The sequence below is a fragment of the Papaver somniferum genome, chromosome 8 (genome assembly GCF_003573695.1).
Source record: "Papaver somniferum cultivar HN1 chromosome 8, ASM357369v1, whole genome shotgun sequence".
Lineage (NCBI taxonomy): Eukaryota > Viridiplantae > Streptophyta > Magnoliopsida > Ranunculales > Papaveraceae > Papaver > Papaver somniferum.
The window spans coordinates 171526774-171546075 of NC_039365.1; the positions used below are offsets into that span (position 1 = coordinate 171526774).

Here is a 19302-nt window from a genome sequence, read left to right on the forward strand (position 1 = left end):
ATTTTTAAGGTGTTTTCTTGGAGTGTTGTCCATGACACTTCTATATTTATATACATATATAAAATGTGTATGTTGTATAAGAAGTCATCTATTTTGATTTTATTTTTTCATTATAAATTTTAACTAACACAAATCCATTGGATTATCCGCATCCAATCCGTTTATCCGCGCATCCAGTGGATGCAAAAGTTGAAATCCGTAATAAATTGGATTGGATGCGAATGGGGTAAAAACCGGTCCATACCGGCCCATGCTCACCCCTACACCATTGGATCTAACAAACAAGCCCATGCTTTTGGGCCGTAAGCTTGTGCTGTCAGCAGGTCACGCAGTATCATGTACCAAAATTTGCAATGCCATTTGCCTACACATCACCACCGATTCGCGCTAAACCAAATCGACAAATTCCCAACAGACACGTTTCTACTTACCACTACCACCACCACCACCTTCTGAAAAACCCTACCTAAACCCTACAAATCAAGAACATAAATGTCCTAATCAAATTAAAAATGACTAAACAAATCAAAACAAGATCAATGGTGTGAAATGGGCGGTCACTAATTTTAGTAGTAAATAGTTAGTGAGAAGGACTGACTACTCCTGATGAATTCATTTAAAGCTTCCAACTACTTCTTCAAAAAACCTAAAAATACTATCTTTCATTATCATCATCTTCTTCGTTATCTATGTACAATTAAAGAATCTTCATTTTCACTGTCTGATAGACCAAACCTAGGGTTTCAATTCATTGACCATCGAAAAAGAAGAAGAAGAATTCCTAGTATTTTCCTCACTTGTTCCTCACGTTCGTATTCATGTAGGTTCAATTTTAACTTTTCTGGGTTTTGTTGTGCCAGATTTTTTTTTCATTTTCATCGTAAATTTGTGCTTGAAAATGTCAAATTTGAATGAAAGTTTGGATTTTTGATTGTGGGGTTCCTTATTTTCATTTGAATTTTGTTAATTTTGTGGTTCAAATGGTTGATTATAAGTAAATTGGGTGGTTGTGATGAGAAATTTTGAGATTTGCTGTGTTGGATTCTGATAACAGCACGGAAATGTGAAGTTTGAATTCTTTTAGTTTGCTAATTGTTATCTTCTTGCATTGATACTGAATTTGGTTGTGGTTGTCTCATTCAACAGCATCATCATCATCTACATTCATGGAGGTAGCAAAAGCAGCTATTAGGAAGGGATCTGCGGCTGCAGATAAAATTGGGATCAGAGCTGAAGGAAATAACTACAGTAATTTTCAACTCATCAGTACTGCTGTGAAGATATGCAATGACATTCTGAGAAATGTAAGTCAAACAATTTTGTTCATTTTTTTGTTTATTTTTGCAACTTTACATGAATGAATCTGCAGTTGTGTGGGCGCCTTTTTTTTTCTTTTTTGTAATTTTGTATTTACTGCAAGTAATATGTTTTCACCATGACTTCTTGACGGTGGATCAACTGCGTCTTTTGATGCTACATTTGAATCTGGAGGGCTTATTTTTCCAATTTTCTTTCCTTTTATGTAAATTCTTGTACAGGCACCTGAAGCAGTGAAAGACACAGGAAATCTTGGTGGAGCTCGGGTAGGAATTGTGGCTAAGCCATCAGCTGAATTAGTTGCGGGTTTGCTTGGGACTTGGCTTGCTGGTGGATGTGCAGTTCCACTTGCACTCAGCTATCCAGAAGCTGAGCTTTCTTATGTTATGAATGATGCGGTTTGTTGCATCTCCTTCCCTTCTGTTCCTACTTTTTGGCTTGCACTAGCACTATTTGGAGATTGCCGCCCTGATTTATGTTAGTTGACTTCTCAACACATCTGATAGAAGTGCTAGTACATTCTGCATCCCTTCTTCAGTGCTTGATACCCTTTTTTGTGCGAGATCATTTACGTAGAACCTTGCAACAATTTTGTTTGTAGGATGTTTCCATGATTTTAAGCACACAAGATCATCAAGTTCTTATGGAGAGTATTGCTGCCAAATGTTCTGCTCATTTTTCTGTCGTTCCTTCAGTTCCCAGTTCTATATCAACGGCAAGTACAGATGAACATCCACAGGATTTACAAGTGGATGAAATTAAAACCTCGAAAGAGGCCCAAGGTGATCTCTATATTTGTACCATTTGCACTTGTAATAACAGAAGAATGTTCTAAATTCAGTCAAACGAAAAGGAGAACTTAGTTGAACATGGTTTGATGCTGCAGGAGATGACATTGCATTGATTTTATATACTAGTGGTACAACAGGCAAACCAAAAGGAGTGGTTCACACACACAAGGGAATTCTTGCACAGGTACTTGCTTATTACGACCTGCAAAAGTGTATTACAATATGGATTCGCTACTTGTGAAGTAAAAATGGCATTTATTCTACTTGATCTCTTATGGGCTTATGCTTTGGCGATAACATTTTTTACTTTATATTTGCCTTGATTGCAGGTCCAAATGTTGATAGAGGCGTGGGAATATTCATCTGCAGATCGAATTTTAAATTGCCTACCTCTGCACCATATCCTTTGGGTACCATATGTCTACATACTGTTGCAGTGAAGTACTGTTCACTGTGGATTTTTAGGTTCAGTTTCAAAACTATCTTTCAAAATTTTCATGGGTTGTTTTTTTGAATTATAAGCTAGGGTTTTCCTGGGCTCTTTACATTGATGCTATATATCTTTTATCGAAGTTCTTCTCTATGTGTGCCTTAACTTGTACTTTTACATGTTCATGGGCTCTTTAATGCCTTATTTGCTCCTCTCTATGCCGGTGCAGTGGTAATGTCCTCTTACTTGCTTTCCCCACAAAAGCTCTTTCCAACAGTTGCAGAACATTTTCGGAAAATCTTTCAGGTTGTGCTATAACCTATTTGTTTGTCAACTTGTTTCATTGAAGGTTGAGTTCATGCCAAAATTTAGTGTGAGTGGAATCTGGCAGAGATGGCGTGAATCATATCCAAAAGATGGAACTAAGTTGGATGATGCTGTTACTGTGTTTACAGGAGTAAGTCTGATTCTTATAGTATTTTTCATTTTAATCCCATATATTTAGTTTATTGGTCAGGCCTTTACATTACATGAACCATTTCCCCTTCTAAATTTCATTCTCGTACTTGTATTCACATATTTTGGGCCATTTATGAAAGGCTTCTTCAAGAAAAATTAATCAAGTTCTGCCCGTTGTTGGCAATTGTTAATACTATGCGGTACTTGTTCTCAAGAAGCACATAATGAGGCTACAAATTTCCAACTATAAACTTGTGGGCGATTTGTTCCCTTAAGGGAATAATCTGAAGAGTGTTTGTATTACTTAGGTTCCAACCATGTACACTAGATTTTTACAAGGATACGAAGCGATGGATCCAGACTTACAAGCTACTTCAGCCTCAGCTGCAAGCCAGTTGCGTCTTATGGTAATTAATTCCATTTCCTTTTTGTCTTGTCTACACTATGTTTCTATGGTTGGTTAATCCATGATTCAGTTTTGGTTTCTATAGGTGAACCATGGATATATTATGTTGTCAGGGAATATGCATGTGTACCATTAAAAGGAAAAAACAGAAGAAGCCATAACTAGCTTTAGAAGTAATAAGCAGACCATGTTGGAAAATAAGATTCATAAGAAGATAATCCAATATAAGTTGTACCTTTACTCACTCACTTGTACATTATATCTTCTTAAAATCTTACCGTAGAGTGCTAATTGAAAAGCAACAGTTTACACTAGCTAGGATTTGTTCATTGAAGGGAAATAATATTATCAGATCAGTTTCAACTTTCAATTAAATTTCCCGCACAAGAAGAAAGTGTTTGTCAGTATCTAGAAAAAGGTAACATCGGGATAAAGACAGGAAACAATCTTTGATTGGAACTTAATTTCTCAATCGTTACTGTAACTTATTCTGTTACATGTTTTATCATAGTGAACTTTTAGCTACTTGAATTGAACCTCTCCATATTCTCTGATTTGTATACTTTCCTGTTACCAAAGTGAATTACTACATGCTTTGTGACTGACTTTTACAATTTCTTTGGCAGATGTGTGGTTCCTCTGCACTTCCTTATCCCATTATGAAGCAGTGGGAAATCATAACAGGCCATTGGCTTTTAGAACGTTATGGCATGACTGAGGTCTGTGATTAAGCTGTTGGCTGTTTTGTTCCTCATTTGTGGTGATATATTTCTTCTAATTGTTATCATTGACATGATTTTCAGTTTGTTATGGCACTTTCAAACCCCTTGAAAGGTTTGAGAAAGGGAGGAACTGTTGGAAAGCCACTACCTGGTGTGGAGGTCCGTAAGATTCCAAGAAACTGACAAGAATGAACAATTATGTGGCTAATATGTAACTATCAGTTGGGGAATTTTACAGGCTAAAATTCTTTTAGATGATGGCGCTGGGAATGACACAAACGGAGTAGGCGAGCTTTGTATTAGAAGCCCTTCACAGTTTAAGGAATACTGGAAGCGACCAGAGGTACTGATTGCTTCTAAGATATGTTTCTCAAGATATTTTCCTTCTTGAATCTGATGAAAGCTAAAATGTCCTTTTGGTTTTAGCTGCTGACATAATTATACTTTATCATCTCAGGTGACAAAGGAATCTTTTATTGAAGGTGGGTTCTTTCTGACTGGGGATACAGTTAAAGTTGACGAGGATGGATACTACGTTATTTTGGGACGTAAGATACCTCCATCTCTATGTAACTGCTGCTTATTTTTACCATATTGTGGATATTATCTGATTCTTACAGCCATCATCTCTATGTTTTCTTATGTTGTAAACTTGGTTTGTGCTAATGAGTTCAAGTTACAACTGTAATACGTAATTATGGTGTCTAGTGCCTACAGTTACATATAACTGGTAGAACCAAGAGAGAGAAATATCCAGAATCAGCTAGAAGCCGAATAGAGTACTCTAGTTTAGTCTGGTCAGATAGAGAGAAACCTTGAAGATCAGTGATAGTGAAGCTCTAGATGTTGGAAATGGGTTTGGGTTCAAAGGCTAAATAGAGTTGTATACAACCGAATAGAGTACTCTAGTTTCTTAACTCATGTTACTTTATAAAGCTATCTTTCTTAGAGTTCTCTAGATAATTCTACAACCTACTAGATAAAACTAGATGTGTCTTGATAATTCCAGACTACCATGAACAAAATCAAGTTAAATTTTCAACATCTTCCATTAAACTTGATTTGCCGGTAACTCCCAAGTATTTCGTGTAACTTGATAAAGACCCGTGTTTCAGCGGTTTTGTGTGGATATCCACAACTTGGTCTCGAGACTTCATGTACTTCAATCCTTGTAGTTACCAGCGAATCAAGTTTAAGGAGGATGTTGAAAACCAAATATAATTTGTGTTCATACTAGTCTAGAATTGTCTTGATATGTCTAGCTTTATCTAGTAGGTTGTAGAGAAATTTAGGTTGGTCTAACTAGATAAGAAATCTGGAGATTTCTTAATCTAAAGTTTAGTCAAAGTCGATACCTTAATCTAATGTTTTTAATCAGTTAGAACTCCCTATAAAAGGGGAGTTGAGACAGCTAAGTTGTAACTGAGAGGAACAAGGAAGTGTTGTGTAAGACTCCGGGTAAGTAATCCAGAGAATCAAGTGAGTGAGTCGTGTACGAAAGAGTGGTCTGTCATTTGTGTATGCTTGAAGTTTTGGGAGATATAAAACCTTCTTCTTTTGTCCTATGTCCTAAGTGTTCATTCTATAATCCCCTGTTGTGAGTTTTGACTGTTTAATTTATAAACCCAATTCTATTTCCAACGTTGGAGTCATGCCATCTTGAAAATTCTAGGGAGTTTCTAGTGTTGGGTTTGGGACTCTAAGCTAAACCAAGAAGTGGCAATGATATGAGAAGAACCAAGAGTTCTGTGTTCGTTAAAGGTTCCGTGTTTACTAAACCTCTCTAACCAAGTGAGGTAAACCCCATTCTCGTTTATAACACCTTATTTGTGGAAATTGATCTTCTGGATGGCTTCAGATGTGTATGTTAACCAACTATCTGCTCAAACCCTTGTTACCCTTTGTGCATCGGCTGCTACTTCCCATTTCTAAAACATATACTCCCTCTGTTTTTGGAGTATTTTATTTTTTTTGCTGGATTAGGATTGTGTGTTCATTTTTGAGGTTCATTAGGCCAGCCCTTTGATAGCTCTTACGCTGCACTGGCAGGTACAAATGCAGATATCATGAAGGTCGGTGGTTACAAGTTATCTGCATTAGAGATTGAAGCAGTGATTTTAGAGGTAAGTTTTCACTCTTTTTCTTTTTACTTCTTCTGCTGGTAGGAATTTGCAATATGGTTCTTGGTGAACTCATTGTTTTCTTTACTGCACACAACAGCACCCGGTCGTGTCAGAGTGTTGTGTACTAGGTTTACCAGATAAAGACTATGGAGAAGCTGTCACTGCGATAATCGTACCCGAGGCAGATGCAAAGCAAAGAGCAAAAGAAGAGTTCAAACCAGCTGTCTGCTTAGAAGAACTACAGTTGTGGGCTAAGGATAAACTTGCTCCGTACAAAGTTTGTGTTTCTTGTTCTGAAGCTCAGTACCTTAAAATAGAGTAGTCTTGACACGTTATCCTAACTAATCAAGCTATTTCATTTTCAGATTCCAACGAGGTTGATATTGTGGGATTCACTTCCCCGCAATGCCATGGGAAAGGTAAACATTTACCTTCAAGTAATTTTTTTTATATCGTGCTGTTGCGACACGTTATTGTTTAGCAATTAAGGTTTTGTTTTCTTTCAGGTGAACAAGAAGGAGCTAAAGACCAAGCTCGATTGCTGAAATATGAACTATGAAGTATAATGCAACAGGCAACAGCTATTAGGACCCGCAGAGTGAGACCTCGAGTTCGAAGGTTGGGAAGCTTGCTACCCTAGTAACTACATAGTCTACATTTACCAAATCCAAATACAATCAGGTTTCATCGCGTCAAATCTCACCAATAATAGACAGACCTTATCCTATTCAATTTAGTAAAATATCTCATCGCTTCCACTCTAATTTATTTTAAGGTATCAGTGTTATATTTTTCTGATATATTCTGTTTAGTCAATCTAAAGAAGTTGTATACAGACTAGCCCGGCCTTGAAATGGACCAAGGTTGGCTAACATGAAAAATGAGATAAAACAAAAGAAATAGCCTAAATCTGTGACCAAAAAGAACCTTAAGTTCTCAGAATTCTTGTTTGTATCATCTGTAAGTAGTCGAGATGTGAAAGCTTCTCGTGTTCTTATCACTGCAAAGTATCTTAAGTACACTTATTTCTCCGTTCCCAAAACATCTTTTCTCTCTTTAAAAGAACTTCTATTTTCTCTAAGATGGATTTCTGACTCTGGATATATGACCAAAGGTATTTTTACTCCACTCCATGAGCTCAGTCCCATCTGATGATAGTACTACAGGTTGAGGACTCCGTATTGTCTCGACAGATAACATTGTTTATAAAATGATGACAGAGCTTTACAGACACAGGACAAAGACTATATATAGTCAGTACATATCAACCACACATTAACTGACAGATACAATAACATGATAGGTACAGTCAGCATAAGAGTGACATGCTGGATTACAGGCTGGATTAGTGACAGGTTGTACGAGTGTCTATCACCCCCGCAAGTTGAGCGTGTTGGAGAGCTTGAAAACCAACAACATGAAGCTTGTCCTTTAGCAGAGAGAAACGAGGACCACTCAAACCTTTAGTAAATATATCGGCAAGCTGCTCAATAGTGGAAATATAAAAAATCTGGAGATTTTTGTGCTGGACCAACTCACGGACAAAGTGAAAATCAAGAGGCATATGCTTCATTTTTCTGTGGAAGACAGGGTTGGAAGCCACAGAAATAGAACCAAGATTGTCACGGCGCAGCAAAGGAGGAGAAGGTATAAAAATATGAAGATCCCGCAGCAATTGACACAGCCAAACAACCTCAACATCAGTGTGAGCTAAGCACGGTACTTAGCCTCACTGGAACTGCGTGCAACAATAGCTTGCTTTTTGGTTGACCAAGAGATAGGATTGTTGCCAAAGAAGATACTGAAGCCAATGGTGCATCTCCTATCATCCGGAGAACCAGCCCAATCAGCATCACTAAATCCCTGGAGAGTATGCAAACCTTTGGAGAAGTAAACCATGATCAATAGTGCCTTTTACATACCTCAAAATGCGTTTCGAAGCAATCATGTGAGCAGTAGGGGGTTTGTGCATAAACTGACACACTTGATTTACAGAGAAGCTTAACTATGGCCTAGTCCAAGTCAAGTACTGAAGAGCACCTACGAAGTACCTAAACTCAGTAGGGTTATCAAGAGGATCACCATCGAAAGCACTTAACTTAGATGAAGTAGAAGTTGGTGAAGAACAACATTTAGCACCAACCATTTTAGTCTTGCCCAAAAAATCTAGAGCATACTTGAACAGACACAGAAAAAGACCAGTAGAGTTCCTCTTGACCTCCAATCCCCAAAATTAGTGCAAAGGAACCAAACTCCTTAGAGGAAACTGAGCACCGAGAATATCAATAAGTTCAGAGCAATAGGCCTTGCAGGTACCAGTTAAGATGATACCATCCACATAGACCAGAAAAAATTATTATTCTTTTACCAGATCTTTGCACAAACAAAGAGGTATCAGCAGCTGAGGCAACGAAACCCAAGAAAGGAGAATTGAATGGAGTTTATCATACCAATCCCTAGGGGCTTGTTTTAAGCCATACAGAGATTTATGAAGCTTGCATACTGTATTTGGTCTAGAAGGATCAATGAAGCCAGGAGGCAGGGTCATGAAGACATCTTCAACAAGATCACCATGCAGAAAAGCATTACTCACATCCAATTGTAATAATATCTCCCAACCAAAATTAGCTTCCAATGATAAGATCAACCTAATAGTGGTAGGTTTAGCTACTGGAGAGAAGGTTTCATTGAAGTCAAGACCTGCAAGTTGATGAAAACCTTTGGAAACCAGCCTGGATTTAAGTCTGGCAATAGTGCCATCTGGATTTTGTTTAATCCTATATACCCACTTACAACCCACAACATTCTGACCTGGTTCAGGATCAACAAGAGAGTAAGTGCCATTGTCCTTCAAAGCTTCATGTTCTCCATGCATAGAAATGGGCTATTTTGCGTTTCCACCCCTCTCAAGATCGCTAATTAGCGTTTCCTCCCCAAATAGATTGAAATTAGCGTTTCCTCCCATCGTTACTTTTTCCATCCAGAGTCCGGTTAGCTGAGTCAGCAGGAGTACACATGTGGCAAAAATATACGCGTGTAAAAGAAAATACCATGTATACCCTCATGTTCTTTGCTGAAATAAACCATCTTCAGTTCTTCCAACCTCAATTTCCTTTTTTTTCCCTGACTCTCAATGTCGCAAAACACCAAATGGAACCTATCTGGTAATTCATTTCAAACTCCATCTTTGTAAACCCATTTCAAATTCTAAGCTCTTCAATCTATCAACAAACACAAACCTTAATTTCACAAGATCCCGTTTCTCAACTCTAGTCTTCAATTCCTAAAATCGTTTTTCATCTGAATCTTCTTGTTCTTCTGAATTCGACCTCAGCTGGATATTTACATAACACCTTCAAACGAATAGAAGCTCAATTCTGTATACAACCATCACTCATTGAACCTTCACTATCTAAAGAATCCCCAATTGAAATTCCGTCATTGTTGTTGTTTTAGGGAACTGGAAAGAGCACCGCTGCCTCAATCGACCACAACCATACTACCCAACCATTTTTCACTGTTAACTGCCCTCTGATTCTCAAGAACAAATACCATTAATTACAATTTTGGATGGAATGAAAAATCCCCAAATCTGTTTCATTTATTGTTGTTGATCCTGTAGTTTATCATGGCTGCAGTAACAACATCATCTTTCCTCCCTCTCACAACCTTATTCCACTCCCTCGAACATTCGATACCGTAAATCAAGTATCGATGCTTCTGTTGTTTCGGACCAACAACTCAAACTCATTACCAGATCTGAGCCAATACCCCATTTCGTTTTCTGTTTTCTCTCCGTAACGACTCTCTCCAGAAATCTCCAAATCTCCCAATACATACACCACCAGTATGAGAAGAACCACCACTGTCATCAATTACTTTAACCGCTTAATTCTTCTTCCACACTCGCAATCATCAGTTTCGATTCCCACATCAATTGAATGGGTCAAGTTCGATTGGTGATGGGGGGGTTTTAAAGATTTGCTGCCAACTTAACTTTTGTTTTAATTTGGAGGTAGTGAGGAAGGAGGAAGAATCGATAGACAAAGGTTGGTATTCTCCGACTTTTAATGGAAGAAAATGAGGGCTTTTCGGGCAGTTTGCCAATAGGAAGTATTTCCTGCCACGCTTGCACATGGCAGCTGACTCAACTAACAGATTTTTGGATGGAAAATGTAACGGTGGGAGGAAACACTAATTTTAATCTATTTGGGGAGGAAACGCTAAATAACGATTTTGGGAGGGGAGAAAACGCAAAATAGCCCCATAGAAATTTTCCATTTAGGATCTTTGATAGCTTGTGAAAAACATGTAAGAGCGATGGGAAGAGAGGCACATATTAATGGAGTTGGTAATGGATGATTAGTGGTTGTGTACATTTTAGGTTTCAAGATACCTGCCTTTCCTCTAGTAAGCATGTTATGAGAGTTGGAGACCAACGTAGGTGCAGAAGTAAATGCTGAAGTAGAATGCTGAACTGAGTTTGAATCTGCAGTGATTGAAGCTGACTGAGATGCTGAAGCAGTAGGTGAAGTATCTGTGGAAGTAGACTTGTTGCTAAATTTATCAAAAGTAAGAACATGTAAAGCTGGAGAAGAACCATTCATAAGAGAAGTATATGGAAAACAATCTTCATTGAAAATCACATGTCTTGAGATGTAAACTTTGCCAGAAGTTGGCTCGAAGCATCTATATCTTTTATGGTGTGCACTATAGCCAAGAAAGACACAGTGAGAACTTCTTGGAGCTAATTTATTTGGCGCATAAGGCCTAAGCCATGGAAAATAGGAGCATCCAAAGCATCTTACAATAGAATAATCTAGTTGTTTACCAAAGAGAACTTCAAATGGAGACTTGAATCCAAGTACTCTAGTGGGTAATCTATTGATTACATAGTTAGCAGTCATGAAAGAATCAACCCAAAAAGCATCTGGTAGTTGTGATTGAATTAAAAAATTTCACCCAATATCCATAATATGTCTATGTTTAGCTTCAGCTAAGCCATTTTGTTCAGATGTGTGAGGACAAGTTGATATCATGCTTTATACCATTAGTAGATGTAAATTCAGAAAGTTCATTGTTAATGAATTCACCACCTCCATCAGATCTTATAGTAATAATTTTAAGAGCAAGCTGATTTTCAATTTGAGACTTAAAATGATTAAAAAAGTGGTCTTGAAATCTGATTTATTATGAAGAGGAAAAAACCAACAGAACCTTTTAAAGTCATCAATGATATTGACATAGTACATGAAGCCACTATTAGACATTACATGGGAAGGTCCCCATAAGTACATATGAAGCAACTCTAAAGGTTTGATAGTAAAAGAAGTAGAAATTGAAAAAGGTAGCTTATGAGCTCTACCTAACTGACAACATTCACAAAAGAGTGGTGTTTTTATTACATCACTAGATAAAGACAAATTATGAGAAAGTCTGCTAAATGTTTGAAATGAAGGATGGGTAAGTCTTTGATGTTAGATGGTTGGTGAGACTTTGACAGCATGAAAAGCTTTTAAGTGGAGCTTGAAAGTTGATACGATATAGACCATTATGTTGTGGTCCCTGCAACAGAATCTTCTCAGTTTGAAGATCATGCACAGTGTAACCAGTAGAAGAAAAATTTATAGTGCAGCTATTGTCTTTAATGAATTTATGTACTGACAAAAGGTTGTGTGAAGCCTTTGGAACATGTAGTACTTGTTGTAGTAAAAAATGCATAGAAGGAGTAGACAAATTAACATAACCAGTAGAGGCAATACACATACCTTCACCATTAGATGTTTGAATATAGTCATAGCCATCATAATAAGTATAGTCATCCAAATAAGCCACGTCACATGATTTTTAGCACCACAGTAAAGGTCTCATTCTATTTACAAAAAGCTTTGAAATTAATTATCTTGTAACTAGGAGATTGGTATAAAGTCAGACGGAATGAATGATTATTGAATTTAGGGATGAGCTATAAAAAGGTATCACTGATAGATTTAAGCAAATGTTTGGACCCAAAGATTGATTTAATAGTATTCTACACATGAATCTCCAGTAACTATAAATTATGCTTATAGAACCCCGGCCGGAGGGAAACCATCTGGATTAGGAGATGTCCAAGAGGACATATGTTTGATGGTTCCCTTAGTTTCTCAAAGTAAATAGGTCTCAGAAGATTGGTGTTGTCTTCTGCAGAAATACACGATTTAATACAATTCAAAAAAACAACATTTTGGTATGGTTGAGAAGTAGAACTAATACTATTAAAATGATGGATCAAAAGGCTTTCACGCTCATTTTTATCCTAGGCCATTGACCATTGGGTAATCCAAGAGCTTCAATGTGGTTAAAGTGTTTCATTCTGTTGATAGAAGTATGATAGTAATCAGTGATTTTATCAGAACTTTTTATGAACTCTTGTCTAGATTTCTGAGCATAAAAATCTTCTCGAATATTCTGCCAATGTTAAAGATCTAGTTCTACACCATGATTTCCTCGGCATTGTGAATAAATAAAGGTTGACTATTTAAACGCTGAGGTTGATCAGTTAGAGGCTTGACTCTTTGATCAATATTTCCCCGTAGTGGTTAATAATTAAAATTTTCAAATCATGTTTGACAATTCTGAGTTTATTTTTAAACCAAAATACAGGGCACTTACATGTTTTGAGTACACGTTTTTGATTACATGATCTATGTAAAACAAATTAATTTATACCTATGGATTCACTGGATTGGTAATCGCTTATACAAATTTTGTTAGCCCTCTGTAGCACAATCTTGTATGAAGGAACACATAATTATTTTCCACCATAAGTAATTTGCATCATTAAATGATGGTGGTATGTCAACAGAGATAGAACTCCTATCCATTGATTTCATATCTCTACAAACATAAACTTATTAGGTCTTTCCGGTTTTTGCCTGCATCTGGTACCAATTAGAAAGGTACTAAGTATAAACCACCAAATTTTTCGTTCGGAAACCTGTATGGAAAAACTTGTTACAAAAAGTAGTATATATCGACAGATGAGATGATGTACCTGAGTTATAAAACAAGTTTACTTATAAGATCTCAAAAATAAATACTTAATAATCAACCTAGTAAGTACCCGAACTGTACCCGAACCGAATTCCAACAAGAGAAACTCTTGTAATCTATATTTCAAGAAGAATAAATCTTGTGATTCATCATATCTTTTATGTTCAAAAATTGTCTAGGTTATTTAACGTACTACTTGTGATATTTTTATTGTAGAAATAAACAATACAATGCGGAAAAGAAATAACACAAGATACTAGAAATTTTATTAACGAGGAAAACTACAATGTGCAGAAAAACCTTGGACCTAGTCCATAACTTGAAAACCACATTGTATTATGTTGATACATATGTTAGCCTACTACCATACTTTAGATTGGATTGTAGTTGAAACCGAATCGACCTTACGAACAATTTAACTTCTGTTGTGATCTTTACGTCTCTTAGATCTCGCAAGACCCTACACAACACGGTTCCCCTAGATGATGTCCTTTAAAATCCTAGGAGTCTGCTTCAACCTAAGGGAAGATTTCTAATTATTCTTCCTTTAACAGATAACCTATTTGATTTCCTTCAGAAATATATCCAATCAAGGTAATGGAAACCTATATGAATATTCAAGGGAAAAAAAAGGTAAGGTATCAAGAAAACTCAATAATTAGGACAACTTACTCTCTTCAAAAGTTATACAAATGCCTAATTGATTCCACCTCACAAGGACAATCTAAACAAAATCAAAACCAAAGTGTTTTAGATATCTATCTTTTGAAATCACAAAGTATGGTACGAAAAGTATTTTTTTTTATTTCTATATATCTTATTCCTGATCTATAGTTCAGAAACTATAACAATCAATAATAGCAAGATCCGGATAACAAAGATCTATCAGGTAAAATATAGTCTGACCGGGCTTCAAAAATCACTTAGTGAAGACAATAAAAGTCGTAATCTAATATAGTTTCTCCAGATGAAACCTAACTCTTTAGAGGACGATTCCAACTACAACTAGGACACATTAGTGTTAGGAATGAGATTCTAATGTACAGAGAGTCCTTTAATTATATCGATGAACACGACTTTGTATCTTTTAAACAAAGCTAGGTTCATAAACTTGTTTCCATGTTTACAAAGTGTTTTGTAACCAAACAATCTTAAGTTGTCCATATAGATTGTTCATGTATGCATGTGATAAGTTTTCTTTGAATCACAAAGAGGTGTGCATATTAGTCGAAATACACGTTATGCACCAATTGGTTAACCAGAGAATAATGGTAAAGTTATTTGGGAACCGACAAGCATGAATTTGGAGTTTAATTTTACCAAAATCAATTCGTGAACTGTCCATCCAAAATAGTTCGTGAAGAATTAGTCGTCTCGTAGCTCAGCCTTTTATATTTGATATCTAGTTTTTGTACTCAAATACATAAAATATCCAGAAACTTTTCAAAATCAACCAGTTCGCGAACTGCATAAATCAGTTCATGTACTATTGAAAGAAAAGTTATCCAAAAACATTTCATAATCGTCCAGTACGCTAACTAAGCAAATCAGTTCGTGTACACGAGTTATTTGAGATTTAATTCATCAAGTCTTTATTTTATCAGTTCAAGTTCACGAACTGAGAAAATCAGTTTGTGAACGTATAAACTAACATGACAACTCCTTATGAACTTAATGTGCAATTGTGATATTTCGAACAATAAATTGTTCTCAATCTATTATGCAACAAGTTTTATATTGTTTGAGTTCTTCTTTATGATACTCATCTTAACATACTAAAGTCACACGACATGTCTCAGTAGATAGAGCGGTTACAGCGGTAGATAATATGAGTAAATAGGATAGTCAATCTTCAAAGTCAATTAATTGGTGAATTTTGGTATCAACTACCATGCTCTATTCCAAGTCCGAGACTGATTGTAGTAGACTATAAATCAAGATATAGATCTGATCTACCAAATTTGACAACAAGCTTGATACACCAAAAATTGTGAGTTTGACCGAGTGATGACCTAATAAAGCTAAAACCATATGAAAACAAAGTAGAAAGACTTAGAGAAGTCGTTTTCCGCCAGTCGATCAAAAAGAGTTAACCGTAAATACACCTCCAACTAGCACCACTACTAACCACAACCACCACCACCAAAAAAACACCATTTCACCGACTGACATTAGTACCAACAACAAAAACTAGGCAAAAATATGTTGAAACAAAATTTTGGTTTCAACATAAAATTGTCAATTCACTAATACAACTTCAATTATGAAACCAAACGCGCCAACTTCCAAGCCAGACTAAATATACTAGGCATAAAATAATTAGTTTACCAATATTGTCTCGCCATTAAAACTTTGATTTCATGATAAAAATTGAGCAAAAATAAGATACAACCAAAATTGATTTCAATGTAAACTTAGTGTTTCCGCCAACAAATACATTGGTTTCAACTTTGTTTAATTTTGTAAAATTTGGTTGAAACCAAACTTAAATTTGTCATCTCACCAGCACAAGATTGATTTCGATGATAGTATTAGTGGTGGTTGCAGAAGATTGAAGGAGGAGGCGGAGGTGCGGTTGGTTGCGGATTTAGAAATGTTGTTGGTGGCCGCAGAGGACGGAAGGAAAAGACAAGATTCCAGAAGATAAGCTTAGACTAACCAAGATTCAAGATTTATTCGACATAGTTAAAACCAGTGGTGGGTCATTTTCACCTATCCGACTTTACACAACAATAATAATTATTGTTATTTGTTTATGAGCCGGTGCGCACGTATTTATTTAGATAATGTTTTCTTTTAGAAATGGCGTAGACTTTATTTAGATCATTTAAATAAATTAGGTAGAATGTCTCATAGTTAAGCTTAAACAGCTTAATTATTAAAATTCTTTTTCAGACTCATTCAGGTGATGAACTACTTGAACAAAAGAAATGGTTTTTGATTCAACGGGCCTCAAAGAGACATGTAGAATAGACTGAAATGGATAAGTACTGCACGATTCATATGCACAGAAGCATTCAAGCAAGAAAGAAAAGAAAAAACCAAAAAAGAAAGAAAAAAAGTTGCTTGAGCTTCAGAGAGAAATGGGAGCAGCAGCAACAACTCCTACCACTACTCAAGAGTATGTGCAGGAGGAGGTACCATTAGAAAGTAAAATTTCTCATGTTGATGGAGGAGTGGTTGTTGGTAGATACCGTGATGGCAAAAAAACTCCCCAAGTATGTCATTATCCAATCAAACGAAAATAATAGATACTTGCACTTCGACAAAGAAAATCCACATTTACCCAATGCCCTCCGGTTCGAGGGAGAGTACAGTTTCGGGGTCGAGACGAGATTCAAGGTGGTGCCAGCTAAAACTGGACTCATCCATATCCGGTCTTTGCAGAACAACAAGTACTGGGCATATTTCGGCACGTCCAACAGATAAATCACTGCCATGGCCGACAAACCTGAGGTGAATCAGTCATATTTAAATTGCACGCTGTTCCAGCCTTTTTTCGAGGTTTCAAACGGCAACAGTGTCATTAGGCTACGCCATGTAAATACCGGCAACTACGTTAGAAGGTACAACGGTATCGCCGATTCCGATAGTTATCGAGGTTGCTCGACTTTATTGCCTAAACTGCAGCCCGATGACAACACTGATGGGTTCACCTTCATTGACTGGGAATCTGTCGTTATATTGCCAGATCTTATCAGGATAAAGGGTGACAACGAGAACCACCTGAAGGCCTGCCCGTACGGGTTTATGAACCTGAGTTCCAAAGCCGAAAATTCTTCATTTTTTGAATACGAGGTGTCTCCAAGTCGCAATGGAGGCATACGCCTGAAAAGTGTTCAGTTTGGCACTTACTGGACATGCGTAGATCCTGGTTATTGGGTGTGGTTAAAGAAGGCGTCCACCGCAGACCATGACACCAACACCGTATTTTTACCCACGATACTTGATGGCAACCGCATCATGTTGCGAAGTTTGAAGAACGGCTTATTATGCAAGAGATACACAGATGCTGGTAGACAGAACTGCCTCGCCACACTTTATAACTATCCGGACGTGTGCAGCTACATGGAGATTGAGGAGGCGTTTACCTCAAGGAAGATCGAAAACGTCAAATATCACCTTACTGATGCAAGGCTTTACAATGAGAAAACTCTTGCACTAATCACTGATGATTCAAGTAATAGAACTAAACATCCCCAAACGTCACAAGTAAATCTCAAGACTACAGTTTCTAACACAACTAGTTGGAGTATAAGTGGCTCGTTGGAACTTGGTGTCAAGTTTACTGGCAACCTTGGTGTCCCACTCATAGCATCGGGTGAACTTGAGATTTCTGGTCAGGGTATCGGAACGAAACAATGGGGAGCAACGACGACCGAAAACATTGAAGTTGGGTCTGTGCGAACCGTCACTGTGCCACCTATGAGTAGAGTGAAGGCAAGCCTGATGGCAACGCGAGTTCCCTACGACATACCCTTCTCATACACTCAGCGCGACATCTTGAAAAATGGGACTACAAAAGTTACTGAAAGGAACGATGGCGTTTTTACTGGACACAACGGCTACGACTATAAGTACGACGTTATCCCGCTTCCTCTCGAGTGAAGCTCGCTTCACCTATTTATTGCATGGAGCTTCTATCTCAATTTGCTTTTTCAATTGGTTGTCTTTCCGTCCTCGTTCCTGGCGTTTTTTTGTTTTGTTTCTGGTGCGTTTGTTTCTCCGTTTAAGTTCCTGTGATCCGTGTCTCTTTTGTAAGTTTGTAATCTTGGAAGTTCATGAATAAAATTTGTTAAAAAAAATACTCTCGCCCTCCCAAAATAGATGAGTTATCTTATTAGTTAAGGGGATATTTCTAAACGTTCCACGAGTTATAACTCTAAAGATGTCACTACCATCCACAAATCAAAACAAAAGTGGCACAAAAACACCCAAAAAAACAAAAGTAACACAAAAACCTCAAAGAATTTGATGAAACCAATTTTGAAATTTGGGGTTTTTGTATCAATTTTGTTTAACGGGGTTTTTGTACCACAAGTTTGGTCACCTTGGGTTTTTATGACTAGTTTTGATTTCTAAAACTACCTTTTTAATTGATTATTACTCCCTCCGTTTCTGAAAAAAGTAACACTTTTCCAGGAACGGAAGTAGTACTATAAGAAATATGTATAATTTGATAGTCATGTTTATATTCGTTGCATATGTGTTTTAAAATGATTTTCAACGATATAAAGTTCACGAAAAACCGTGGTACAGTTTTAATCTCAGGTGCAGAACATGTTCAGAAATGTTTCTTTCATCTTCCGAAAAGGGATCAAATACTTATGTGTTGTGATGGTGCTGCAAGAGGGAACCCTGGAGATGTTGGTTTTGGTTTCATGGGAGGAGACTGTACTGGAGGTGTTAAAGTAGCTGCTACAGGTGGTTTGGGTATTGCAACAAATTTCTTAGCAGAGATCATGGCAGTTTTGTTTGCAGGTGAATGGGCAGAATGATTTTTTGAATGTCTGTTTTAGAACTGACTCAGGTGCAGCCATATCAGCCTTTAAGAATGGAAAACTTCCTTGGATAGCTATCACAAGATGGAAGAAAATTTGCAGTAAAATACAATGGAAATTCATACATAGCTTTAAGGAAGTTAATTTCTGAACAGATTCTTTGGCTAAGAAAGGTGCAGGGACGAATAAAAGGGAATATCTTGTATATACAGAAAGGCCTCCCTTCCTATCAAAACCTGAAATCCCTTTTTTTCCAAATATTTTAGATTTTATCGTACTATCTCTTCTTTGTAAGCCTATTCTATACAGACTTGTGTTTCTTTATTTTCCGGTCTGAGACCTAAGTTGCCAATTTTGTATTTTTGGATTATTCTTTGGTATTAATAAATTCTTATTATCAAGCAAAAAAAAAAAAAATTCATCATACATGTTGAATACAACCAACGAATCCATGGTGTAAACATTAGCAAAGAGAATCAAGTATCTCACACTTGTTCTTCGCCTATGATTGCCTAATA

General features: G+C 36.9%; 2 protein-coding genes across 3 annotated transcripts; both read left to right on the forward strand.

The window, feature by feature from the left end:
* Positions 1 to 424: 424 nt before the first annotated feature.
* LOC113303972 (malonate--CoA ligase-like) lies at positions 425 to 7079 on the forward strand. Of its 2 annotated transcripts, none has more exons than XM_026553066.1 (17): positions 425 to 820; positions 1147 to 1304; positions 1539 to 1715; positions 1919 to 2099; positions 2204 to 2292; positions 2438 to 2507; positions 2717 to 2769; positions 2888 to 2995; positions 3306 to 3404; positions 4030 to 4122; positions 4207 to 4284; positions 4364 to 4468; positions 4583 to 4673; positions 6187 to 6248; positions 6346 to 6525; positions 6614 to 6667; positions 6755 to 7079. In XM_026553066.1, exons 1-17 carry the CDS (start codon positions 607 to 609, stop codon positions 6791 to 6793), a joined length of 1851 nt encoding a protein of 616 aa, XP_026408851.1. In that variant the 5' UTR covers positions 425 to 606; the 3' UTR covers positions 6794 to 7079. The 2 variants fall into 2 exon arrangements, with proteins under 2 accessions (XP_026408851.1, XP_026408850.1); XM_026553065.1 differs by having other exon boundaries at positions 427 to 820; positions 6175 to 6248.
* Positions 7080 to 16366: 9287 nt separating this feature from the next.
* On the forward strand, positions 16367 to 17891 carry LOC113306460. Its single transcript, XM_026555393.1, has 2 exons — positions 16367 to 16501; positions 16776 to 17891. The coding sequence occupies exons 1-2, from the start codon at positions 16367 to 16369 to the stop codon at positions 17889 to 17891; spliced, it is 1251 nt and encodes a 416-aa protein (XP_026411178.1).
* Positions 17892 to 19302: the final 1411 nt, after the last annotated feature.